The 27,605-nt window shown below is 42.3% G+C and overlaps 1 protein-coding gene across 7 annotated transcripts in view; it reads left to right on the plus strand.

Moving 5' to 3' along the window:
- The window catches only part of LOC125715406 (protein AF-17-like), a 73,950-nt gene that overhangs the window by 26,139 nt on the left and 20,206 nt on the right, over positions 1 to 27,605 (plus strand). For 6 of the 7 annotated variants that reach the window (XM_048986842.1, XM_048986846.1, XM_048986845.1 and 3 more), the window contains 6 exons: positions 10,277 to 10,370; positions 13,411 to 13,524; positions 16,379 to 16,468; positions 22,268 to 22,412; positions 22,566 to 23,276; positions 26,747 to 26,877. In XM_048986842.1, coding sequence (XP_048842799.1) covers positions 10,277 to 10,370; positions 13,411 to 13,524; positions 16,379 to 16,468; positions 22,268 to 22,412; positions 22,566 to 23,276; positions 26,747 to 26,877 — 1,285 coding nt within the window. The remainder of the gene's footprint in view (positions 1 to 10,276; positions 10,371 to 13,410; positions 13,525 to 16,378; positions 16,469 to 22,267; positions 22,413 to 22,565; positions 23,277 to 26,746; positions 26,878 to 27,605) is intronic. The other variant, XM_048986844.1, reaches the window with a different exon arrangement.

Raw genomic sequence — 27,605 nt, forward strand, 5'->3', positions numbered from 1 at the left:
ATGTAACTCTTTCAGGCTTTGCCTAGCCAAATTCCATGGGGAGAGGCCCAACCACCAGGTGCTCACCTGTGAGCACAGGGTGGGGCCCAGGTTTCCCTAATGTGGGCGTGGTTACATGGTCCTTGTTCTTTACCATCATGGGGGCCTGCTGATTTGCACTTTGTCTAAACGCTCACCAAGGACTGATTTACCTTGGGAGACCTACCAGGGCCAATTGCCCTCAACAACATTTACTATATGGACAAAAGTATTGGGATGCCTGGTCATTACACCTACAGGAACAATTATCACATCCCATTTTAAATCCATAGAGGTCAATAAGGAGTTAGTCCCTGCTTTGTAGCTATAACAGCTGCCATTCTTCTGGGAATGCTTTCCAAAAAGCGTTGGAATATGCCTGTGGAAAGTTTTGCCCATTCATCCAGAAGATCATTTGTGAGGTCAGGCACTGATGTTGGAGGTGAAGGACTGGATCACAATTTTATCCCATATTTTAGGGCTCTGTGGGCCAGTCAAGCTCTTCCACGCCAAACTCACCCAACCATGTCTTTATGAACCTTGGTTTATGCATTGGTGCACAGTCATGCTGGAACAGAAAAGGGCCTTCACCAAACTGCCCCCACAAAGTTGGAAGCATAGATTTGTCCAAAATGTTTTGGTGTGCTGAAGCATTAAGAATTCCCTTCACTGAAACTAATGGGCCTAGCCCAACCCCTGAAAAACAACCCCATACCATTATCCTGTTATTATTAGATTATGAGTTTCCAATCCCAGTTTGCATGCTCGCTGTATTGGGAAGGTGTGTGTAATAATGAGGTTTTTCTGTGTGTCATGTTTTGCTTTTGTACTTCCATTCCTGGAGTCAACATGTAGAGAGAGGAACAATAAAACGGCCATGGAATATAACTTCAATATAAATGAAATATTGTCTGTACAGAAGACACTAAGAATGTGGGAAAAATATATTAGCCTTAACATCTAAAATATTGAAACACTCTTGAAACCACTGACTGATTGTTGATCTTAGTAGACCTCTTTCTTGGGGATACTTTTTAGTGTTTCATAAAGATTAGTAAATTTGAATTACTTGTTCATTTACCAAGTGTATGTATTCGAACTGAGTTGAAATATTGTCAGTTGTATGTTCAATTGAAAAACTGGACTGATTTCTAGGAAACAGCAATTCAGACAAAGGATATGCAATACTCAGGTAATTGTGAGTGATACAGCATTTGTTTGCTTAATATAGTCATGGAATCAGATGGATTGTGACTTTTTAAGAGTCATGTTATGTTAGTTCTCATTTTCTTGAGCTTGCATGTTTTTCCCAAAGCCATATCAAACTAAGGTGTCCTTGGTGTGCCCTGGGCAGAGGCGGATTAAGGTGGTCGTGGGCCCCTAGGCTGCAGCCTATGAAGCCTATGTGCTAATCCACGCCTGGCCCTGGGGCCTCATTCTAGTGAGATGTTCTTGGAACAGCCCTCTTGTGATCTGGCCAGGTAGCATCCGTGTGAGATGCTTGAACTGCCTCAGGAGATTCTTTCCCACAGAGGATCTATTTCGAGGTCCCTCCACATGCCTGAGATCCACCATCACAGTCAGTGAGCCAGGCATCCCTGTGGAGGAACCCTATGCCTTTTTCTTTGCCCCCGTCCTTCGCTGCTGCCCTTATACTCTTCACCTTGTAACTACCTAAAGCTCATGATCATAGATGAGGGTGGGGATGTAGACTGGTAAACTGTAGCGCTCTTCCGAAGACTTCCTGCTTCCCCACCATTGACCTTAATGCCCACAAAACTAGCCCACAAATCAATTAGCCCATAAACCAAATTTTTCTGCTTCCTGTAATTGAAACACCAGAGCAATGTATCCTTCTCATAGATGTTATCGTGTATGTCCTTAGAATAGATCAGGGGTGTCAAACTCCAGTCTTGGAGGGCCAGAGCCCTATGTAGCTTAGTTCTTTCCCTGTTCCATCATAAGTGATTCAGCTCAAGAACTGTGTGATAATTAGCACAAGGAGTTTGTTAAATGAGGGGAAACCCAAACATGTGCAGGACTGGAGTTTGACACCCCTGGAGTAGATGCTGCACTGTTCCACAGCCAGATTGGAATCCACATAGTTCCTGTAGTTCCTGAGAAATAAGGTGTATCTCTAGAAGGACCATACCCTCTGTATCCCCTGTTAAAAAAATAGGTCAATTACCCCAGTCTGCCAGTGCTGAAGTACTTTACTTGTCTTCTATGCACTATTGAAGATGTATGTCAACCACGTCAGCCTAAAAACCTTTGAACAGATTTGATTTACCCCTGCAGCCTTTCCAAAGTGGAGACCTGTGATCACCATAGCAACTTTAACCGCAATGCTAAACTCTGATCCACCAGAACTTTCTGACACTGTATCCTTCAACCCCCACCCCTCTGGTAGGCTCTCTAACAGTTTGTTAAAACATCTTTAAGGTCATCTCTCTTTCCAGGACCTCTCCAAATATGTCCCATGCTTTTGCGTCCTCCTTTGTTGCTGCCTTTCTGATCTGTTCAGAACTGTCAGCTGATGAAGGAGACCCACCGTAGCCTGAAGGCCTTCTTTCTGAACATGACAGCCAGAGGTCCTATACAGAATGGAAAAGCTTGGAACGTCATTCTGATGTTTTCCAAGTCTGGAAAAGTATGGGAAAAGGAAAGAAAGTATTAAAATATTTTGGCGTTTCCAGACTATTGCAACAAATTGACCTACTATGTATTTTTTCGAAACAATTCACATATTGAGCTTTTTAATGAAATCACCATTGTGAGCTGGTTGTCAAAGCTCAAATGTGCACAGCGTGAACATTGTACAGCAACATCTTAAACCAGTGTTTCTGGGGTGTGCACTTCATTAATCCACAGTAAAAAATAATGATGCAGGTTATCATGGAATTACAATGCTTGCAATTGGGAAATACAGGTCTTCTCATGCTTACTGTAAGTAGGTTAGCTAAGGATCCCCATTGTGAATGGAAAGCAAAGTATTTGTAAAGTCTATCAACATTTCAAGGTTGAGTTGATAGGCACATGACGGGCTGCAATATTGCCGTCTAGTTGTAAGATGGCTAATTGTCCAGGGTGGTATCTCTGGGGCCGGAAACTTAACAAATCACTCAATATCCCACGCTCTATCAGCATTCAGGAGACGTCATTACAGAGGTATGAGTTGAAGTCATCTTGCAATTCAGTCCAGCACTCTCTGAAAATCGTTTGTCTTCCTAGCCCAGAAGATATCCCTTTGTCCGAATCCAGTTCACCACCAAGTTCTGATCGGTTTATAATTCTGTACTTCTTTTTGCTTGAGTGTCTCAACTCAGATGACACAAATACACAGTTAATCATTAACTTTTAGTCCTTTGCTCTAGTACCAAGGACTCTTCTTTTGAACAAAGCTTGCATAAGTCCAGTTACAATTTAAATTCTTTCTAATTATGTCCTCCTGGCATCTGCATCACTTTCTCCATTTGGCTTGAAGTCACCTGGTGGACCTTACAATCTGTAAGAGGTTCACATTCAAGTACCTCATCCACTCTTCCTATAAAGGCCAGGTCACTATCAGCTGTCAGATTTTTTTTTCTTCAATCTACAGTTGGTCACCGGGGCCCCCCCCTGGAGCCAGGCCTGGGGGTGGGGCTCGATGGCGAGCGCCTGGCGGCCAGGCCTACACCCATGGGGCCTGGTCGGGCGCAGCCCGAACAAGGCACGTGGGTCCCCCCTCCAATGGGCTCACCACCCATGGGAGGGGCCATAGGGGTCGGGTGCAAAGTGATCTGGGCGGCGGCCAAAGGCGGGGACCTTGGCGGTCCGATCCTCGGCTGCAGAAGCTAGCTCTAGGGACATGGAATGTCACCTCTCTGATGGGGAAAGAGCCTGAGCTGGTGCGCGAGGTTGTGAAGTTCCGGCTAGATATAGTCGGACTCACCTCGACGCACGGCTTGGGCTCTGGAACCAGTCTCCTTGAGGGGGGTTGGACCCTTTTCCACTCTGGAGTTGCCCGCGGGGAGAGGCGCCGAGCGGGCGTGGGCATACTTATTGCCTCCAGGCTGGGCGCCTGTACATTGGGGTTTACCGCAGTGGACGAGAGGGTAGCCTCCCTCCGCCTTCGGGTGGGGGGACGGGTCCTGACTGTTGTTTGCGCTTATGCGCCAAACAGCAGTTCGGAATACCCACCCTTTTTGGAGTCCTTGGAAGGGGTGTTGGAGAGCGCTCCTCCTGGGGACTCCCTTGTTCTGCTGGGGGACTTCAATGCTCACGTGGGCAGCGACAGTGAGACCTGGAGGGGCGTGATTGGGAGGAACGGCCCCCCCGATCTGAACCCGAGCGGTGTTTTGTTATTGGACTTCTGTGCTCGTCACGGACTGTCCATAATGAACACCATGTTCAAACATAAGGGTGTCCATATGTGCACTTGGCACCAGGACACCCTAGGCCGCAGTTCGATGATCGACTTTGTAGTCGTGTCGTCGGACTTGCGGCCGCATGTTTTGGACACTCGGGTGAAGAGAGGGGCGGAGCTGTCAACCGATCACTACCTGGTGGTGGGTTGGCTCCGCTGGTGGGGGAGGAAGCTGGCCAGGCCTGGCAGGCCCAAGCGTATAGTGAGGGTCTGCTGGGAACGTCTGGCGGAATCCCCTGTCAGGGAGAGTTTCAACTCCTACCTCCAGCAGAACTTCTCCCATATCCCGGGGGAGGCGGGGGACATTGAGTCCGAATGGGCCATGTTCCGTGCCTCCATTGTGGAGGCGGCTGACCGGAGCTGCGGCCGCAAGGTGGTCGGTGCCTGTCGCGGCGGTAATCCCCGAACCCGCTGGTGGACACCGGTGGTAAGGGATGCCGTCAAGCTGAAGAAGGAGTCTTATCGGGCCTTTCTGGCCTGTGGGACTCCAGACGCAGCTGACGGCTACTGGCAGGCCAAGCGGAATGCGGCTTTGGCGGTCGCTGAGGCAAAAACTCGAGTGTGGGAGGAGTTTGGTGAGGCCATGGAGAACGACTTCCGGACGGCTTCGAGGAGATTCTGGTCCACCATCCGGCGGCTCCGGGCGGGAAAGCGGTGCAGCATCAACACTATTTATGGTGGGGATGGTGCGCTGCTGACCTCAGCTCGGGACGTTTTGGGTCGGTGGAGGGAGTACTTCGAAGACCTCCTCAATCCCACCGACACGCCTTCCAATATGGAAGCAGAGTGTGGGGACTTGGGGGTGGACTTGCCTATCTCGGGGGTGGAGGTCGCTGAGGTGGTCAAAAAGCTCCTCGGTGGCCGGGCCCCGGGGGTGGACGAGATTCGCCCAGAGTTCCTCAAGGCTCTGGATGCTGCGGGGCTGTCCTGGTTGACACGCATCTGCAGCATCGCGTGGACATCGGGGGCAGTACCTCTGGACTGGCAGACCGGGGTGGTGGTCCCCCTCTTTAAGAAGGGGGACCGGAGGGTGTGCTCCAACTACAGGGGGATCACACTCCTCAGCCTCCCTGGTAAGGTCTATTCGGGGGTCCTGGAAAGGAGGGTCCGCCGGATTGTCGAACCTCGGATTCAGGAGGAGCAGTGTGGTTTTCGCCCTGGCCGTGGAACAGTGGACCAGCTCTATACTCTCAGCAGGGTTCTGGAGGGTTCATGGGAGTTTGCCCGACCAGTCTACATGTGTTTTGTGGACTTGGAAAAGGCATTCGACCGTGTCCCTCGTGGGGTCCTGTGGGGAGTGCTCCGGGAGTATGGGGTACCGGGCTCCCTTTTAAGGGCGGTTCGGTCCCTGTATGACCGGTGCCAGAGTTTGGTCCGCATGGGCGGCAATAAGTCGGACTCGTTTCCGGTGAGGGTTGGACTCCGTCAGGGCTGCCCTTTGTCACCGATTCTGTTCATAGTTTTTATGGACAGAATTTCTAGGCGCAGCCAGGGCGTTGAGGGCGTCCGGTTCGGTGACCTCAGGATTAGGTCTCTGCTTTTTGCGGATGATGTGGTTCTGTTGGCCTCATCGAGCCGTGACCTTCAGCTCTCACTGGAGCAGTTCGCAGCCGAGTGCGAAGCGGCTGGGATGAGAATCAGCACCTCCAAATCCGAGACCATGGTTCTCAGCCGGAAAAGGGTAGAGTGCTCTCTCCGGGTTGGGGATGGGGTCCTCCCCCAAGTGGAGGAGTTTAAGTATCTCGGGATCTTGTTCATGTGTGGGGGAACGATGGAGCGGGAGATCGACAGGCGGATCGGTGCGGCGTCAGCAGCCATGCGGGCGCTGCATCGGTCTGTCATGGTGAAGAGAGAGCTGAGCCAAAAGGCGAAGCTCTCGATTTACCAGTCGATCTACGTTCCTACCCTCACCTATGGTCATGAACTTTGGGTAGTGACCGAAAGAACGAGATCGCGGGTACAAGCGGCCGAAATGAGTTTCCTCCGCAGGGTGGCTGGGCTCTCCCTTAGAGATAGGGTGAGGAGCTCAGTCATTCGGGAGGGACTCAGAGTAGAGCCGCTGCTCCTCCGCATCGAGAGGAGCCAGATGAGGTGGCTCGGGCATCTGATCAGGATGCCTCCGGGACGCCTCCCTGGGGAGGTATTCCAGGCATGTCCCACTGGGAGGAGGCCCCGGGGAAGACCCAGGACACGCTGGAGAGACTATGTCTCTCGGCTGGCCTGGGAACGCCTCGGGGTCCCCCCAGAGGAGCTGGACGAAGTGGCCGGGGAGAGGGAAGTCTGGGTCTCCCTGCTGAGGCTGCTGCCCCCGCGACCCGACTCCGGATTAAGCGGGAGATGATGGATGGATGGATAGAATCTACAGTTGCAACCCTCTTATTCACTAGGCATTAGTCCAGAGTAGGAGATATGTCACTTCACAGTCTCAGTCCCTGGCCTGGTTCTTATGCTGTGTGTGGAGGTAAAGCAAATCATATCTAGGCAACACCCTTCTCCTGCACTAACTCAGCTCCTTTCCCGCCAGCAAGATAACGTTTCATGTTCTTTAAGCCAGTCTCCATTGCCAAGGCCTGATCGATCTGGAGCCTTTCTGTCATGCTTGCTACCAATACAGCATAGCTGCAGCTGGTAAGCCCACATGATGGCTCTATCCATATTACTTTGGTGGGCCAGCCACTTGGTTTTTTTTTTTTTTATTTTTTTTATTTTATTTATTTTTTTATTTTTTATTTTATTTTATTATTATTATTTTTTTTTTTATGGCGAACACCCACCACTGGCCCGGCTCCAGTTGTGGGTCCCAGTAACTCTAGTCCAATTAGGGTACTGTGATATTAATCTATACCTTTCATATGGGTCTTTGTTAGACCAGTGTTTGTCTGGCTTCTCTCCATAGACCTGTTCCTCAAGGGGGGGGCCCAGACAGGAACTCAGGCTCCAGATGACGTTGCTCTGTGGGTTATTGAAGCATACAAACCCTCCCATCATGCAGATCACAATCTTTGGAGGAAAGTAGAAATGTCACAAAAGTTGTTTCGGCTTTCTCTGATCATTGTCTCGTGCATTTCGGACACTTTACTACTCCACATATGTTGGTTTTTCTTTTGTATTTTTTGTTGGCATACAGTTATGCTATAAGGAGCAAACTTAATGATTATGGCTTTCACATATGAATAGTGGCCCTGTGTAGGATTATGCAAGGAACGATTCCACGAGGAAATCACTAAATCTACTGCATATTAACTATAAATGGTTTTTGAATATAAAACTGTGTAGTTATCTGTCATAGTTTGCGGTCACCTTATTTTTTTTACCGCCCATATTTTGTTGCTTGACTGCTTATCCACTTCAGCACATATATAATTGGGAAAGTTTATAATGTTCTGAAGACGTTTCTCCTTAAATGTTATTCCGGAAATTTTCCTATCCTAAATAGGTTAGCCACAATTATCCAATGAATTTGTAGAGTTTATGAAAAAATATGAACATGTTATTTAAAATGTATTATTTTTGTTCCACATGAACCATGAAATGGAACGGTCAAGGGGCACCTGTAAAACCCATTTTATTCAGCATCAGCCTGTTTTAATCAATCTTTACACAAGTGCAATTCAGTGTAAGCGGTACATCCACTGGGCTAGTGGAAGCGTCCACAATTTTCTTTTCCACCTTCCTCACTTTATGGGCTTTAAGACTTGCAAGGGAAGACTGTGCTGCTCCCTGCTAGGGGCAATTATCAGCCGGCAGTTGCGTCCTGTTCACGCACCTTCTGGCTGACACTGAGGAATCCATGGCTACCGCCAGCCTCTGTGGTGCTGACTGCCACCTGCTGGTGCACAGCGGAGTCCTGATGGCCCATCGCATTGCAGCATTTAATATAGATTCCAGCCATATGCTTCTAGGCATGCCTCTTGTTACTGTCATGAGATGCTCACGCCGAGGCAGAGAGGCATGGACAGGGGGTTGGGTGTCAAGCCTCCACAAGACGGTTTTTATTTCCAGGAGAGCCTACAGCAAGTTCGAAGGACTCAAACAAAATGGGAAAAACCCACATGGGTGCAGCAAAGCACCCTGGCAGCAAGCAGGCAGGGAGGTGGGCCTCAGGCAACCACATTCTCAAGTGCTGTCAGTGTCTCTTGAACTGGGCAACATGGGAGCCATGAGTGTGGGAGGGGTAGGTGGTGTCTAGTTCCTGCTGAGGCTGCAGGGGAAGAGAGAAAATGAAATTACCCAGATACACGCAACCTGGGAATGCCAGTGGGAGTGTGGGGGGGTGAAAGTCCCGACAGGGACCTCAAGGGAGGAGTTGCCATATAGGACTTCAGGATCAGGTTCTAAAATGGATTTGGTCCACAGTCGTCGTGGCTGTAGCTTTAGGTGATGACGTTCTTTCCAATCTCTCCAGAGCTCTGGAGCATCTCCTGGACCGCCACAGGAACTTGGAACATTATTGCCAAGCAGTGCTGCACGATTCCCAACAGTCCCTCACACTGATGTTGGCAAAGGGTGTGGAGCCCTGCTGGCTGGAGCGGCTTGCTTCTGGGCTCTCCGTGGCCATCATGAAAAACTTAGCATAAAAATGAGGAGGAGCACATTATCTGTTGCATTTTAATATTCTTTTTTTATTTTTCTCTTTTAATTTTACACTCTAATTCCTAACCCCAAGCCAAAACTGATGAAAAATGGACTTATATTGCAATATGGAGATTTCCTTCAGAGTTCTCTTCACTGACAAGAACTCACTTCCGTACTATTCAAAAACCCCAATAACTGTTTGGCTGATGAGCACATTGCACAAGAATGCATAAGCAGAGTAATGGGACGGGGGGCCATCCTGAACAACGTGACCTGATTGGCAGCTGGTAGAGGGGTGATGACCCTCATTTAGTCCTGCACATTCTTGACATGAAGGTCTGCAGTGCATGTAGGCAAAGTATGCAGTGCACCAAAGTATCTTCTTGATGAAGTCCAGAAATGCTTTTCCAGTGGAACCTCAGAACCTATGCTGCTGCACTGGCTTTGAGGACTGCTGAAGTGCAGTTTTATTCTACCATGGTTACTGCCCGAATTTACAGTGAGGAGAAGCAAGAGAAAGAAGTATTAGGATATTCCTCCAAGAAAGACCCAATGAATAGCATGTCCTAATTGCAAAATATTATTATATATCCCATATTCAAATTGTTCTTAATGGACATTATGAATAACCACACAGAAGTCGATCAATTCACAAATCAATCAACATATGTTAAGCAATAATATTCATCAAACACAAAGGTGAATCTTCTCTAAGCAATTGTATTCCCTGATTAAGGGGAACTTATAATCCTGAGGCCAGTTGCCACTGCTGCCATTGCAGACACCTATCTCATTAGTGCAATAACTCAAAAAAGTATATGATGAATCTTTTTCAATCTTTCCAGGAACATTGTATAGATCATTATCTGGGATCTCTTTCATTTTGAGATGATAGCACCAAAATTGAAGCAGATGCACATGGTGAAAACAAAGAGATGGGCGGGGTCAGAAACTTGATATTGTTGCAGTGTTAGGTGGCGGCAAAGGAAGGGTGGTTGCAGAAGATACATGACCTTGTGAACACAGTAACTCTAAAAGTATTTGATGGATCATTTTCAAACTTCCCAGGAAGATTTTGCAACAACATCTACTTTTTGTTGATGCTTTTTTAATTTTGTGAGCCCATCATCTTCTATGCATCTCAAATATATATTTACATTTTTAAAAAAGGATTTGTATCAGTTAATCAAAGCAATTTGCAGCAAACATTGAGAAGTAACATTTGAAATGAAGGCCATACTCCTTTCATGTCTCATTTCCCCTTTTTTCTTAATCCAGTGCTCAGATGGCTGGGCTTCTGTGTGAGGAGGAAGGTCCAGAAGCCGACAATGTGAAGTACTGTGGATACTGCAAATACCACTTCAGTAAAATGGTGAGACATAAAGAAATATTTACATAAGTGTGGTAGAACATTTTTACCAAGGTACTGGAAATACTTGCATGTTTCCAGTTGTTGGGCAAAATCTAATTGTATGACAAGTTAAAGACCATTTTTAAAGACCTCAAATTACTGTATCGTAGCAATGTAACTTGAAGAGATGCAGTTGTACTGATACAATATTTATGTGCATTCGTAATATTGTGTTCATAATTTGATTCCTAACCCTATACAGTTTGCATGGCTTTCCTCTGGCAGCCCTAAAACATGATGTTTAAGTGAATTTATGACATCAGATATTCATTAGATCATAACCTTGGGTTAATACTTTTGACCAGAAATGCAAAAGCAAGCCTTATTTGTGGGCTTCAAATACGTGTTTGTGTTCTTCAAACCATACGTTCTACGTAGTTGGCGTTTGCTTAGTTAATTTCTTAGACGCATATTTACCATTTAGCTCAAAAGCTAAGCAGATGGTTTTTAAATTAATATATTAACTAATAAAATAACACTAATTTTCCAGCCATTTATCCTGGTCAGAGTTGAGGGGGGGGGGGGGGGAGGTTAAGCTGATCCCAGGCAAAATAAGGTATAAGCGAGTGATACACGGGATTCCACTTAGTTTAACTGCATGTCCTTGCACTGTGGCAGGTAAGTGAGCACATGGTTCCCTAGTGTCTGCTCAAGTCTTCAAACCCAATAACATTCCCACACAAACAGGAGTATACCAAAGAGTTCCAAATTAAGCTGTGAGCACAGTGACTTCTGCCTGTTGTGACATCATGTGCATGGCCTTTGCAGTAGGAGGAGTGTAAGAACATTAGATAAGAGGGTGATGATAGCAAATGTGACTTGCATGCTTACAAAACAAACTAACAAACATGTCTGCAATGTGGAAGTATTTTGCACTTGAAATAAGTACTAGTAGCACGGAAATTTGCAATAAAGTTTTGAGAACTGGAGGCAACGTTTAATGGATCATCTCACTAAACGAAGTGCAAGAAATTGTGTGAGACAATGTGATTAATATGAAAGACGTAATGTATGGATTTGGGAATTACTGGCTTCGGCTCTTTTGCGGACTCGCTACAGCTTGTAGTACATGAGGGGCATCTATCTCAACTAAGTGTAAGTAACGGTATTGCCAGTGGGAGAAATATTGTGGAGCATTTTAAGCATTCGCCGCTTGTGTATCCTCCAAATTGAAATTGAACTGGAAATGCTTCAGAAATGCTTAAAACAAGATGTGAAAATAAGTCAGAACTTTATGTATGTTTCTAGTAATACTTTTTTTTTCTCATTTGTATCTCATGCCGGTCAATACCCTTTGTTCATGTATCGGGATCATGTTGGCACTGAAAAAGTGGGATTGGTGCACCTCTATCAGAAAGCTGGCTGAAGTGAATCTGTGGTCCATACCACATTAGAAAAGGACCCTTTGAACACTGACTAGTACCAGGATGAGCACAAATTCAGAAGTATAGTTTTGGATAAAATGGTTGTAGATCTTGGCAAATCCTTTAAACCTAAGAACTGCGTTGGAAATCAGCCACTCGGTAATTACCTTGACACTGGTGCGATATGCCTGCAGGCCAGGAATTATGTCTGAGACACAAGAAACTCACTTCTTCTCTAGTACAGTGAATTATTGAATAATTTTCTCTCTTAACTTTATGAGGACAACATTTCCAAGGCAAGCCATTCCTTTTCACTGAAAATATTGATAAAAAGACTGTAAATCATATCCTGCATCAGCGTTTGGTATGGTAGTTGTTCTGCGGTGGACAGAAGATCCCTGTAGTCCAGAGATTTACTGTATTAGGTTGCTGTCCATCGGTGGGGTTTATACAAGCAGGTGCAGGGAAAAGGCTTCTAATATCATCGATAGAGTCTAGCCACCCTGCTTATCATCTGTTTGCTCCTCTTCCTTCAGGAAAGAAATGACAGGACTACAAGGTTTAAAAACTTGTACAGTAAAATCCTTGTACAGCCAGGTTGTTGAACTCTGACTCCTCTTGAATAATTGTAGCACACTGTTAATATTACAGTACTGCCTTCAGTATTTGTGCACATTGTATTACAATTCTATACACTCACCACACTAATTGCCTATTACACTATTTATCTACTTACTGCTGCACCGATACTCTTGGACACCAACAGTATCGGTAACAAATGTTCATCTCAATGTTCATTTTGTACATTTTATTGCTTCCTTGTATTTGTTTTACTGCTGATATGTGAACCCTATACCACCATCTGCACTAGGCTTCCAAATTCTTTCCGGTTTCATTCTCATTACTTTTTTATTTTGCAGAATCATAATAAATCTTCTTATTTTACATAAAAGTAAATTAAAAGTAACTAATCTCATTGTTTTTTATGATTAATTACAGCTAGAATTAAAGCTTGTATTGATAAATATTTACACGTTGAATCCCCAAATTAATATGAAATGATCACCAAGGAAGTATTTTTTAACATTTGTTTAATGGCATGACTACAGCTTTTAATTACAAGTATACACAAGCTGAATTCCAAAGCTCACGAAAAAGCTAGATGAAGAGACAGTAATGTATACCTGTACCAGTATTACATCAGTCAAATAAAGCAATTGTTTGGACAGTTTCTTCAAATCATTAAGTATAATAGCCCCGCTCCATTTTTTTAAAATGAAAAATTCTCAGGCTCTCTGAGTATATAAGCAATGTCTCACAAATGCCAGGTTATATTGTTTGGAGTTTCTATATTCTGCCATTGTGTGAGTTTCCTCTACAAGTCTCAGTTTGCTTTCTCAAATAAAGAATATACAGTTCAGGTAGATACCCGTCTTCAAATGATTTGTAGCGTATGCCATTCGATATCTGGAGCGCTGTCAATGACCTGTGGCCTCTGTCTCCTCGATCATGTTACACCAAACATGTAGATAAGCAGTTGTGGAAAATGGGTGAATGAATCTTGGCCTTTTCTGAAGGCACTTAGGATCTTCAGTTTTAGTCTTCATTCAGACTCCTCCTTTGTGCCCTGAATACAGAAAAAGATGCGACCTGCAGCTGGTAATTCAAGCAGTTCATTCTGCCACACTAGAAGAAGCTCCATATCCACCATCCCGGAGAAGCATGGTTCCCACCATCATCGGCAAAAAAGGGTGAGTGATGAATCAGTATATGGAATTCTGTGTTCACTGTAGCCTCAGACACCCCGGGCTGTAGATTTAGTCCCTATCCTTGACCATGTATGAAATCTGCATGTTTTCCATTGTCATTTGTTTCCTCTGAGTTCTCCATTTAGTTTTGGTGTGAATGTGTGCCCTCCAATGGACAGGCCAGCACAAAAAAAATTTAAATGTACGTTTTTTTTTTTCTTTCTACTTTTATTGTATAACACATGAACCTAATTTTCCATGGCCGAGCAAGGTAATCTGGATATGAGAAAGAATTTACAATGAATTCAATTAATGAATTTTGTATTTTTTAGATTAAGAGTTCGATATAGCAAATTGAGTGCACATTTTAGGGATTGAGTGCGCTCTATTTTGTATTTTGTGGATCCATTAAATTGTGTCCAGATCGTACCACAAAATCGTACCCTTCAGGGCTCCGTAAATGCAATTAGTGTTTTTGTTACTGTTCTTACTGTTATGTCACAGAAAATGTTGGACATAGTGCAAATGAGAAATGGATGAAATATAAATATCTAGGTATAAAAAAATGAGTAATATATATATAACATTTTAAAACATGCACATTAAAGCATGCACAATGAAATACAGGTAACTACCTACAGTTAAACAATAAATGAATATTAGAACAACAAATTAGTTAGCTATTAGTTGCTGAGCTATTAGTTAAGTTCTCCTCAATCGAGCTTGATGGGCTGAATGGCCTCTTCTTGTTTGTAAATTTCTTATGTTGTTATGTTTTTATGTAAATTGGCACTCCTGATCAGGATGCCAAGCTTCAAAACAGTTGTGGGTTATGCTGAAAAGCCAGATCCGTGCCAGGAACCCAACTAGTTTAAATGAACTAGAAATTTTGCAAATAAGAGTGGTCAAATATTCAGCCAGAATTATGCCAGAGGCTTGCTAATGCCTACCAAAAGATTCTGGCTGATACCTGTTGTACTTGTGTATGTATACTTGTGACCACAACTAAAATGTGTTTTTGTAAAGAAAGTGCCATCTCATGGTAACACCCTGCAAGTGAATAAATGGGCGGGTTTAGACGAGAATTTAGGCACACCCCCAGAAGGAGGGGGGTTACTCCCTTTGGCTGGCAGCCGGCAGGCAACCGGCTGGCAGTTGGCTGGCAACCGGCAGGCAGCCGGCTTGGAAGGGAAAATTGAGGTGGCTGCATCTGTAATTGGTGGGGAAAGATTATGCAGGTAAAATGGAGAATTGCAGTTGTGTTTGAGTAACAGAGGATAGGCCAGGAAGCTGACAGAGGAACCCCTTTCCTTTCATTTCAGCATTTAATCCTTAATCTCATTCATCAGCCATGTAAACTCTGACAATGGAGAGGATTGTAGAAGACAGCCACACACTAATCTAAGATGGTGCCGGGCTGTGGTGCCATGTTGAATGCTGCTGTTTGCAGACTTGTTCCTTGAGTATATATTGTCTTGTTTGTGTCATTTTTCCAGCCACTTTACTCACTTATCACTTAAGACTGTGATGATTTAAAGTTTTATTGTAATATGATTTGTTGCTGAATATTAAAGTTCCCTAACTTATTAGGTTGACTTCATTGATGACATATGATGGATTAAAAAACACTAGGTAATATCAGGCAGAGGTACTGTTTGTTTTTATTAATTACAACAAAGTCTTCCATTTTGTTGAATGTCAATTTGTGGATTTTTTTTGTGAGAATGGGTATACCCCATGCTATTGTCCTTATGAAACTTTGCAACACACAAAGAAGTCACAGTCAGAGTTAAATATGGAGAAACATCAGAACAACTGCATATTATCTATGTAAGTTGTACCCAGAACTGATTAATTAAGATGGACTTGAAGAGGACAACAGTAGACTCAAGAATAAACTGGAAGAAACATCAGCAACTTCTGATAGTCTGATGATGCCACAGCAGATATATAGACAGATAGTGAAAGTTAAAGAACATAATGAAAAGAAATGAAAATTCATATAAATGTGACATATAAAAACCAAGGTTATGGCTACAGAAGTGGCAGAATACACACTGTCCCCACCACTCCAGTTATAAAACCATTTTTATTAAAAGCTAAACTTTGTGTGTCTCGATGAATTCAGGTTCACCAGATCTGTGGGTGGAGCAGTCATTTCACGTGCCACCAAATGATGCTTCTGTTTTGGAGTGATTTGTCTCAAAGTGAAATAGGCCCCAGATCATCACCTATCTAAAGTTGCTGGGAGGTTTGAAAAAGATCCATCGAATACTTTTAGAGCTACTGTATTCACCAGGTTAAGTGTATTCTGCAGTCGCCATTTCCTTCCTTTGCAGCCACCTAGCACTTCTGCTTCAATTTTGGTGCTATTTATATTGATATCTAGTACATCTAGTAGATCTTCATCCATATAATGTTTTTTGTGATTTGGTAACAAGATTTATGAAATACTTCATGAGTCATCATGTTCAGAACGTCAAGGGTCTTCTGCAGTCACCCTTCCCTTTGTTGTGACTAAGTGGCATTGCTTCAGGTTGGTTCGATTTGTCTCAAAATTTATTCAGTTCACCCATGCAGTGTGTCTGCAAAGTCTGAAAAAGACTCTTCAAATTTTTTGTGATATCACACTAACTAGATCAAGTGTCAAAACTGCACCTTTCTTTGCTCATTACCTAAAAAGAAACTAAACCAAAAAAGGAAACAAAATTTAAAAAATAGTATTAAAATAAAAACTAATTGTAAAAAATGGAACTCAAATTACTTTGCCTGTGATCAATACTATAGGATATATCTTGTATATGACATGCGGCTACCCGAATGCATCATGTTACACCAAACAGTATATGTCTTTTAGAGCCACAAGGAGAAACTGAGACAGAAGGAGCGTCACAAGAGGCCGCCTCCAAGCAGCTTGAACTCCTCCTTGTCTAGCTCTACAGGCAAGGTCAGTTCCTGCCCATGGTCCATGCTGTCATGCTCCATCTCCACCTTTTCACCCTGGTCTCTTTCCCCCTGCTGTGTCCCTTCACAGTCCAGCTCTCCCTCTTGTTGATGAATGATTTGCCAGTACTTTTAGATTTATTAAGTTGCTAAACGGTGCCCTAGCTCATTATTGTGTAGTACGATGGGTCTTGGGTAGCATTGTAGATGTTGGGTTCGATCCCTGCCCCCATGTGGAATTTGTATCTTCCCCCATTTATAGAGCTTTCTTCTGAGTATTCTGGTTTTCTTTCACATTCCAAAAACATTCACTTGATATAGTGTCTCTAAATTGCACATAGTATGTGATTGCATGTGTGATAGTGCATGTGCTCTGTGATGGACTGATGTCCCATCCAGAGAGTCCCCTACCTTGTGGCCTGTGATGGACTGATGTCCCATCCAGAGAGTCCCCTACCTTGTGGCCTGTGATGGCCTGGTTTCCTATCGAGAGTGTCCTCTGTTTTGTGCCCTGTGATGGAGTGGCATCTCCTGCATTCTGCTTTGTTTTTCTTGGACTAATTTGTAGGGTCATTCAGACATGTAATGGATGAGTGGTATGGTAGGTGGGTGGATATTATAGATGAACAAATTAATTGTAGAGAGCTTTCTTCATTTAGGAGATTGTTTGATCTTTTCTGAATGAAAGAACTTGAGAACTGGTCATAACCATATTTAGAGTTACCAGCATAGTGGCCCATTATCTAATCTCACCCAATGTAGGATTTTATGGGACAAAGTATTGGTACATGTGACAAAGTTCATGGTAAGTCTGCTTAGAAGTGTAATTAAAAGTGCCCCAGAAGTATTTTGCTGAGGCAAGACGATAGATTCATGGGATACATACACACACGCGGATTTTCATTAGCAAAAACCACTGGATGTTATGCAGTATATAGCAATGTTATTTTTTACCAATTTTCTGGTTTGTTAAGCATTGTTTTGAAATGAGATATGATGAAATTTAAGTTTTAATGTTGTTTATATCCCTTTAATGAGCTAATACCTACACCCTGGGGATGGTGTGTGGCCCAGTCGGTTAGGTCTTGGTGCCCGTGATCAGAAGTCTGAAGGGTCAGATCTTGTGTAGAGCAGAGTGATGTCACTGTTAGGCCCTTGCGCAAGGTCCTTAAGCCTGACTGCTCCAGGTGCTGTCTGATCCTGCTTTTTTTAGCTGAACGTTGCTTGGATAAGAGAATTTGTTAAATAAGTAAGAACACATTTAACATTTACACAGGATTAGAAGGAAGATTTAAGCTAAAGTTCTGTTTCTGCAAAGAATGTTGAAAGTTTGGTCACTGGCATCCTTTTCCATCCAGAGTGCTTTCAAACAAACAGATGTGTAAGGTATCGCCTGTGGTGGATGCCGCAGGTGTACCGACATGCTCCTGTTTCAATGGCCTCCCCAGTCTGCAGCCCCGATACTCCAATTGCTTTCCCTGCCTCTATCCCCCTTTTCCTAAAGCCAGTATTTCGGTCCTTTGTCTTGCCTTTCTCTGTCACAGTGTGTTCAACTCCCAAAACCCCAATAAAATCCTTGTTCCATTCTCCCATCCCTGTGTTATGTGGATCTCTTTGCCATCCCAACCAAAACAAATCTTATGAAATAATAATTCACAGAGTTATAATTCGTAAAAGAATTCCAACATTTCATAACTTACATAATAAATACTGCTGTCTGTGACAGGAGTCAAAATGGAATACTGTTTTGTAGTATAGAATAGGTAATTATAAAATATGTATTTAGACTCTATTGCTTTGTTCATGGTAATATATGAAATGATTTAGATCTCTATCTCTACATGATTATATATAAAGGGTCTTTCCCCACCACATTTCACAAACCTGGGCTGTCTTGCACTGGAACTGTAAGCAATTCATGGTCACTTTCGTGTGTCACACAAAAACTCAGGAACTCAAACCTTTATTTTAAATAAGCATGTGAGACAGAATGAATTCATATGTTAAATGGTTTATATACAGCCTGCAACATTTTTTTAATTCATTAGAGAAGTGGGCAGGGCTCTGCTAACTGGAGATTTTTTTCTGCTAACTTTGAAAACTGCTAGCAGACCAATAAGTGTTCACAAAATTTTGTTGCACTAACTGTAAATTCACTAATATTTTTTTTGCAGGTAAAGTGATTAAAGTTTAAAGGGTCAAAAACATTTGTAAATCCTAAAATCACACATATTTGTTCCGGTCTGTGACAGTCTGTCTGGCATGTTGTAGGCTGAATATGTGTAAACACAAGATGTGATTGGTTGATAACTTGTTTTATTTAATGTAGTCTGGGCTAAAGATAAAGTCCATGTATCCTGATCTAAGTAGAGCACTGGGTCCTGTATCACAAAGCTGGATTGCTTGCTTAGCTGTATAACTTGTCGGATTTTAGGTACCCTAGTTTAAATGGACTTTATTTTAATTGGACTTTGAAGTAGCCCAGACTACATTAAATAAATACCTTAAGTATCACAAGTTATGCAGTTAAGCAAGAAATCCTGCTTCAGCCTCTGATTATTCATATAGTTAATAAAGAGCTGAGACCCTCCTTCCTTGTTCTGGGTAAATGGCGCCATGTTTGTAGTCACCAAGTGGCTTCACCGATAGCGCAAAGTGAGCATGAACCAATCGCAGACTAGCACTTCAACAAAAATGGTTTTACTTCACAAACGGAATGTCACTGAAAGAAAATTTATTCCAGAGGTTCCACAGAATCCAATCCCCAGTTGGGTAAGTACTAAATACCCCCAGGTAATCACTTCAGCCAGGGGTGTCATTAGAGAAGAATGGATAGGGGGGCTGATGGCAATCTATTCATGACTTAAGCCAATATATTATTGCTAAAAAACATTTTAGGGCTAACAGTGCCCCTGATGTCAGCCCTGTGAAACTAAATTGCTAAACAGATTAGAATTTCAATTCTTGCGGTACCTTTTTAAGGGTTTCAGAGCCCAACACCAAACCAAAGCTAAATTCATACAATAATAGTTAGCAGTTAGTGCTTAAAGCTAGCTTCTGCTAAATTAATTTTAGTGGTTTAACGGTTCAGTGTTATCAGGTTAAACTTTGGAGTTGTGGATTAGTGGTTATCGAAGCTAGACCAGGGTTGGGCAATATTATCTGCAAAGGGCTGGTGTGTATGTGGGTTTTCAGCGCAACTCCCTAATTAGATTACTAATTCGAGGGCTGATTGACTAAAGTCCTCACACCTGGGTTCGAACAGCTGACCTAAAGATTATCCCAGAAACCTGCATACACACTGGCCCTTTGTGGATAAGATTGCCCGCCCCTGGTCTAGAGAAAAGTGTGAAAAACTCATCCGGTCTGTTGTCAGAAACATCTGGGAGAGGTTACTGGTGAATGTCCAGACTGGATAAACCTAACAGGATGACCATACGTACACAAAAAACAGCTCAGTGTAATATTTGTGTGCAGAATGGCTACTCTGAATTCGCAACTACATATTAACTCCATTATGTAGAATTCCTTTCCGATATTAACATTCAGAATTCTATAACTCCCACTATAACCATTGTTAGTTTAATATCTTAATCACTGCGCATCAATGACATCAAATATTATTTTTCAGAAAACTGGCCTCCATTTTTGTTTTTGAACAGCATATTTTCATAATAAACACTAAAAATGATTTTCCAAACTCTGCTAAGACAAACCATTTCCCCAAGTTAAATACATGGTGGATAACCGATGGAAAAATGAATAAGAATCATCATTAATGTTTGTCTGGGATACAAGATTACCTATCTATTAATCCATCCGTTTTCAAAATGATATGCCTGAAATAGTTTGCTTGGAGCCAGCGAAGGGGGCAATTTTGAGATTCCTCCAGAATGCTAAACTCATTATCCTGTCACTCAGACTGAGTCCATTGACATTGTAGATAAGTCTCATTACAGCTGTTTGCTCTCATATCTTAGTTTGGTCATTACTTACATAGGGCCCTATGAAAAAACGTTTTGTTTTTGCTCAAATTCCATTTTATTTATTTTATTTTTTTATTATTATTTTGATCTGTTGATTTTTCATTTTTTACCAGTCTTTACATTAAAAAGGTTAACTTCAAACACAAACAACTGCAAAATATCAATAAAGCTTTTTTATAAATGCTGACACATTCGACATAGTGTAAATACTGTGGTCAGAGCTGTCGCTAAATACGTGAACGTCTGATACGTGAGTCCGGTGTTTCTGAAAAAAGCAGTACCCATAGGCATCCGTGCTCACACCTCAAACAAAATTCGTGGGTGTGTTAGTGACAATAAAATATAAGCATACAAATTTAAGCATATACATTTTACGCATATAAAGTGGGTGGGGTATCAGATCGGCATCATTCTGTCTTTATTCATGTCAGTAGTTTGAGATGCGGTCAGGCTGAATAAAATCACTGGGTGAGTTCAGGTCGCTTGTGAATGGAACTGCGCATCACTGGTTCTTACAACACAATGGAAACACAAAAGGCAGAAAGGGGGGGTTGTTCCTGTACCTGGGAAGTGCCCCGAGTTCCTGCGGTGGAAATAGGCATTATGGTTACTAGGCAACATCCTTGCACTCATTTGACCTGATTTGATTATGAGTCCTTCCTGTTGAAAAGTCTCAGGCTATGTCTACTGTAAGTATATATTATACTATCTAGACAATTGTGAAATGTGAAAAAATGTATGGGTTTAAAATGTTAACACTTTATCCACGAGGTCATGTTTATAGGTAAATGCCATTTTCCTACCTCAATTCTCTGCTTCTGGTCAGATTTTCCACATCGTGGAAATCATAGGGCCCTACCTATAGCTCAAGGCCATAGGTAAGGGTACTGATGTAAATTGTAAATTCTGAGCTTTGGTTGATGATTTAAAAATTAGTGACTGCAATCAAAAAACTAAAAATACCAAAAGTCTTCTATTTTGTTTCATTATTTTTGGATAAGGTTAGGGCTGGGTCGGGGATTAGGTTGTCATTGTTGAGATTAGAGTTTTTCCCACAGAAATGAATATAAGGTCCCCACAAAGTTATGAATATGTGTGTGCGTGTGTGTGTGTGTGTGTGTGTGTGTGTGTGGGTTTGCATAGATCACATTTGGGGAATTTGGGAATTTAAATTTTATTCAAAGTGGGGCAAGTAGCAGGGAAACAATGCTGGTATTCATTCTAAAAATTGGGGCTGAATCCTGTGATCCCCTACATCTTACATTTTTACATGTCTGTAAATATGTATGCATGTTTGAAAACAGTTGAGACAGAAAAGCAAATCAGTGAGGAGATTTTGTGCATTATTTGGAAGGATGCAATTGTAGCTTAAATCCCCCTTCTTCTGGTATATAAAGCTCAAATGTGTTTTCTGTTTTTTTGTGTTTTATTTCAAAATAATGTTTAACGGATCTGAAAAATCTTTAAAACAACTTTACTATATACAGTGCTTTCTGCTAAAGAAACTCAGTGATAGATGTATGTATTATGTGTTCTACTGAAGGGTATTAAACAAAGCAGGATTTCTTGCTTTAGATGGATAACTTGTCAGATTTAAGGTAGTCTGAGCTGAAGATACAGCCTGTTTAGCCCAGACTACCTTAAATCCAACAGGTTTAAACATTAAACTTTAAACATATTGTCTCGTTTTAAAAACAATTTGATCAGAAACATGAGTAAGCATGTAAGTGTACTCCAGATCATGTCTGCTCTGCACAATATTAATATCACATGTACTAGACCTGGTAATCCATTTCAATACTTCTTTGTTTATTTAGTTGTCCTCTAGCCATCATGGTAATAAGGAGACGGTGGGGAAAACCAAGAGATTGGGGAACCACAGTCTGCACCGGAGCAAAAAGGGAACAGGGAGTGGACCCAAGAGCTGTTCGTCTTCATGTTCTTCCAGCCCATTTAACACAGGTAAACACAAATACCTTTCTGCTATGCTTGGCTTTTGCAATAATTGTATTTGTATACTGTAACTGTACTTCTTACATCGTGTGTTGACTTTGCATGACAGTGTTTGCTGTGCAGCTGTCCTTGGTTTTATAATCTTTTTTTTTTTTTTACCAGGTGGTGGTTCTCTTTCTTCAACTCAAGATTTTCTACAATACTCTTCTTCATCCCGTCTGGAATGGGAACGAGAGCAAGGAGAAGAGCAAGCGACTGAAGAGACCAATGAGGGAAATGGAGGGCCATGGGAAGTGGAGGAGGAGGAGGAGGAAGAAGAAGAGGAAGATGTAGAGGAGGAAAAATATGCTAAGCCGTCTTTATTGCCCCCAGTTCTTACCATGAGTGATGGTCCTCATAACTCACCAAGTTACAACCGGGTGGAGAGTAAAGGTAGCTCTTTTGAGCCCAAAGTCACAATTTCTACGTTTGGCTCCATCATGCGTATTACTTCCACAGGGGGGCTTAGTGGGGGTGCCAAGGTGCGTAAGGTGTCCCCTGGGGAGTACAGGCCAAGCAAACCGAACAGCAAGGTGCACCAGACCCCTTCTGCAATCATAGAGGAACCAGATATTCTCGAGGAACAGACAATGCCCCCAGTCAGTGAGAGGCGTCATGGCATGAACAAGAAGAGCCGGCATGGGCCTGGGAGGCCGAAGGGCAGCAGGAATCGAGAAGGACGTGAAGGGAAGGAGCACCACATCAGCCAGTCTCTGCCTGGAACTGCATACCCAGTGCCGCCTGCCCTTCCCTGCACCAGCTATCCAGCTTCCATACCAGTCTCCACCCAGAACTCCTTCTCCATAGGCAGCAGCAGCTCTCTGCTCAGTTCTGGTGAGTCCAGCTGTTTAGTGTATGAGCATTTGAAGGCATCAAGGTCAACATCAGTCTTATGCAATCTACAAACACTGAGTATCTGTACAACATAATTTCTTTAAAGCCAATACGTATGTGGCTGAAACAAATCTTTGGATGTTGTTTTGGGGCAAAAGAGCAGATGATCTTTATAATGTTAGGATTCTACTGTTGGGTTTGTGATTATAAAGTACCAGATAGTGTCTCTCTGTAGGGGAGAGGCTAAATACTGTTCTCTGTGCTGTTTTGGCAATATCCTTCATAACCACCAAAATTATAGGTTGTTTAATATATCATCCAAGAGAGCTCGGGAAATAAGCGATTTATTATTTACATGTTACAAGTGTCAGTGTCTGTAATAAATAGACCAGAAGAATGGAAATGAGTAATGATAATGCAAATTGGTGCTTTCAGTAAAATACTCATTGGTTACATGCACCATGTGCTTAAGTGGTGAATCGAGCCAAAATAATTTCCACTCTTGTTCATCTACCATTAATGCATGAAATCTAGTAAATCTCATTGCCAATATAGTATGACAAGGATTGTGCTAGAGAGAAGAAAAAGAACGGTTCAAAGATGAGAAGGAGCAGGGAAGCGTTGCACTGAGTATTTGTGGTTAGGTTATCCTATAAAATAACTTTTATCTCATAATAAATGAGAAAACGCCTCAGCACATGAGAACATATGAACGCACCCTATAAAGTATTTCTTTTAAATATATATAACATGTTTTAGGGTTTTGCATTAAGTTAGATCACCTACGTTTAACATTTGTTACCCCCATATAGCAAAAAAAACCAGGAAAACAAACCATTGTAAACGAAACCAAAACATTCGTTTTTATTCCATCATCATCTTATTTAATAGAAACGTAATGCTGAGAGGAAATTCAAATTATCGCTAGAAAGCGTCAGGCTTCTCTTTTATCCAGTTATATACTTTATGCTCAACCTAATGTCACACCTAACATTGAGGGGAGACCCTAATGTAGCCAAGGAGCTGCACAATGATCACAATCAAGGCAGTTGTGTTGGATTAAGCTTGAGATATAGAAAGTGCTGGATGTTGTCGAGACGCCGTGTTTTTAACATCTTTCTGCTTTTTCGGTCATGGGTGATGTCATCAGTGAAATTAGTATATTACCTCAACATTGGCAAGCTCTGTGATTTTAAGAACATAGGAGTAGAGTTTATTTCCATATGATGTTCTCTGATGCTGTTACGTTCAGCCTTCTCCTCCTGGGCTAATGCAAATTTCTGCAGATGCAAATGCACCACAGTGCACACGACAGTGCTGGTCCATCTGCATTCCTGGACGTTCACACTTCTTGCACAAATTCACCAAGCAGCTGCTTATGTGGATGGCAGGCCTGCTGAGGTAGCACTGTACAGCGAAGCCATTCTTAAGTCACGTTTATGAAACGTGGCATGAGTGTTATATTAAAAATAGTGCCATGCTGATCAGTGCTTCAAGTGGGCCAGTACTTACCGGTACATAGTACCGGTACCTCTTTGTTTTTCTCTTCAGAGTACCAGGAACATTTCTTGCCTACTGGCACCTCTCATAATCTACCGGTAGTGAATAACAAGGTGAGTACCAACACCTGTTTTTTCACAATTCAAGCGCTGGCGCCAACCCATACCAATATATTTTTTTATAATTTCACCGATACTGATAAGTGGCTAATCTCTGAGCCATTTGTGCTACGTGAAACTTGACCAAGCTCGCCTGCGCAGATTAGCGGAATGATGTCACATTGGTCTTCATTCTGTGCAAAATCGACCTGCAGGCCAGGTACATTTCGTAGGCTGGTACTTTCAGACCTCTTAGGAGCTGTCAGAATCCCTCGTCTAGTCCCTCGCCACTACAGGAAATAGCTGTTGGTCTAATACAATCAACTCAATTATTTCAGAAGTTGTGTCTTTAGCTCTGGTGCTAGTAACTTTTCAAAAAGTTCAAATATTGGCTGACATCAGGTTGATGCAATACCTTGATTTCTAATGAACTATCTGCCAATACTGATATGTTAATCGAAGTGTTGTGCATCTCTAATCAAAAATAGATTTCTTGTTAAACTAACATGTATGTACAGCATACAACCACACGGACTGGTTGGAATGAAGGCCTTAATTTGTCACATGCAAGGTATACAGTCAGTGAAATAAAATAAAATTTAAATAAATAATAATAATAAAAATAGTGAGAGCAGTAAGACATACTGTAAGGAGTAACAAGGCAATAAATATGTAATAAATAAGGAACAAAAAGTTATACCGAAAAATACCAGAGATAAGTAACACAGTTCAAATAAAATGTGATATACACAGATAAGGAAAGAGTGATGAATTGTAACTGTTGATTAAGTAATTTGATGGCTTGAGGGCAGCAGCTCCTTCAGAGCCTCTCATCTCTCAGTGAGAGACAGTAAAAGCGCTTACCAGACTTTAGCCTGGTAAAGAGGTACTTGTTAGAGTGTGATGTGTCCCTACTGATTTGAGCTGCTCTGCTTCTGCGTCGTCTGAGGTAAATGTCCTGCTGGGAAGGCAGATCAGCCTTGGTGATGCATTCAGCTGAATGATTCACCTACTGTCGAGATTTGCAGTCCTGGGCAGAGTAATTGCCAAACTAGGCTGTGATTCCCATGGTGCGGATGCTCTCTAAAGCTTCAGAGTAGATGGGTTTAAGAATGGATGGTGAGACCTTGAACCTCCCCATCTGTCTAAGATGGTACAACTGATGCCTGGCTTATTTGAACATAATTGAGCTGGGTGAGGTCATCGGCGATACAGACTCTGAGATATCTAAATGTGTTCTCCCTCTCAGCTGGTGCCCGTTTGATGTTCAGAGGCCTGTATCCATGGATTGCTTAAAGGGACAGTTCATCCCAGAAAAAAAAACATATTTTTCAGATATCATGTAGCATTATTTGTCCGTATGTACTTTTGTGATGAGAGTTGCCTAGTTTTGGAGAAATCGGCTGTAGAAATGCCATCTCTGGAATATAATGGGGCTAAATGGCATTCTTTCTCTGGTGATTAAAGCACCAAAAATGCATTCGAAAAATTCAACAGTAATCCCACTTAGAAATCATGACCCAGCTACTTGAGATAATCCACAGTCCCTGTAGTGAGCAATTTTATGTAGGAACTATTTTCTTTCTACTGAACTCCAAATGCTATCCATATCACTGCTCAGTGATATGGTATGTTTACAGTTATTTACACCATCAGCACAATAAGGACATGATAATATCATTTTGCTTTGCGTTTTATTTGATTTGGAAATGTTCAGTTTTACTGTCAGAAGCTGTGTGTTGACAGAGAAACTGGCCCATAATTACACTCAAGGACAGAAAATACTGTATAACTTTGGGTAAGTTATCAAATTCTTCATATTGTATGTATACAGTATATTGTATGATACGGACCTCTGCTTTCGTTATTCAGGTGTCTACTCAAGTAACAAGGACCCTGTCTCTTTGGGTGGGGGTATGTGTAGTACCACAATAGCCTCAGGACTGCTGTCTTCCCATACCTCTACGCTCCCCTATACATCTTCCTCTGTGACCAACACACAGGTAATAAAAGTTTGTGTTTTTGTATGTCTGCAAGTTAGGATGGATGATTGTGGGGAAATTTAAGTCTCTTTGAGATCCTCAGACATTTTTCTGAAACTTTTCCAGGAAATGAATCGATCATTTGATTTTTGAGATCTGAGATTTTTATATTCAGAATTAAAAACAAACTTCTGTACAACTTTTTGTTTTTATATTGCTGTTAAGAGGCTGTTGTCTGCTTGGGACCAAATGTTAAAATTGCTGCAAAAATATTTATGAAATAACAAACAAACAAGCGTATATTAGAGCTCATATTTACGTAGCTGCATGTCTTCTCTCAAAATACTGCACTGTGACAAGCCAAATTGCCGTTTATTATTATAAGGCTTAACTTAATTCTAACTAGTAAAAATAACGTTCTTACTAATAAAAATGCCATTTTTACCAGTAAGAATATGAATTCAATTTATCTATACAATTCTTACTAGTATAAATAATCATTCTTCATCTTCGTCATCTTGTTATTTATGCTCATTTTTCACTGAGAATAACAGTCCCGCCCCCTTGGAAATTAGTGGCTACCGGCTGCGTCTTCCTCCTCCTTAGTTGCCTGATGGTATGATCCCAACTGAGAGTCATTTTCCCCATAGCCTCACCAAACACCTCCCAAACCCCCCATGGCCTCACCAAACACCTCCCAAACGCCCCATGGCCTCACCAAACACCTCCCAAACCCCCCATAGCCTCAC

This window comes from Brienomyrus brachyistius, chromosome 20 (assembly GCF_023856365.1).
Source record: "Brienomyrus brachyistius isolate T26 chromosome 20, BBRACH_0.4, whole genome shotgun sequence".
Taxonomy (NCBI): Eukaryota; Metazoa; Chordata; class Actinopteri; order Osteoglossiformes; family Mormyridae; genus Brienomyrus; species Brienomyrus brachyistius.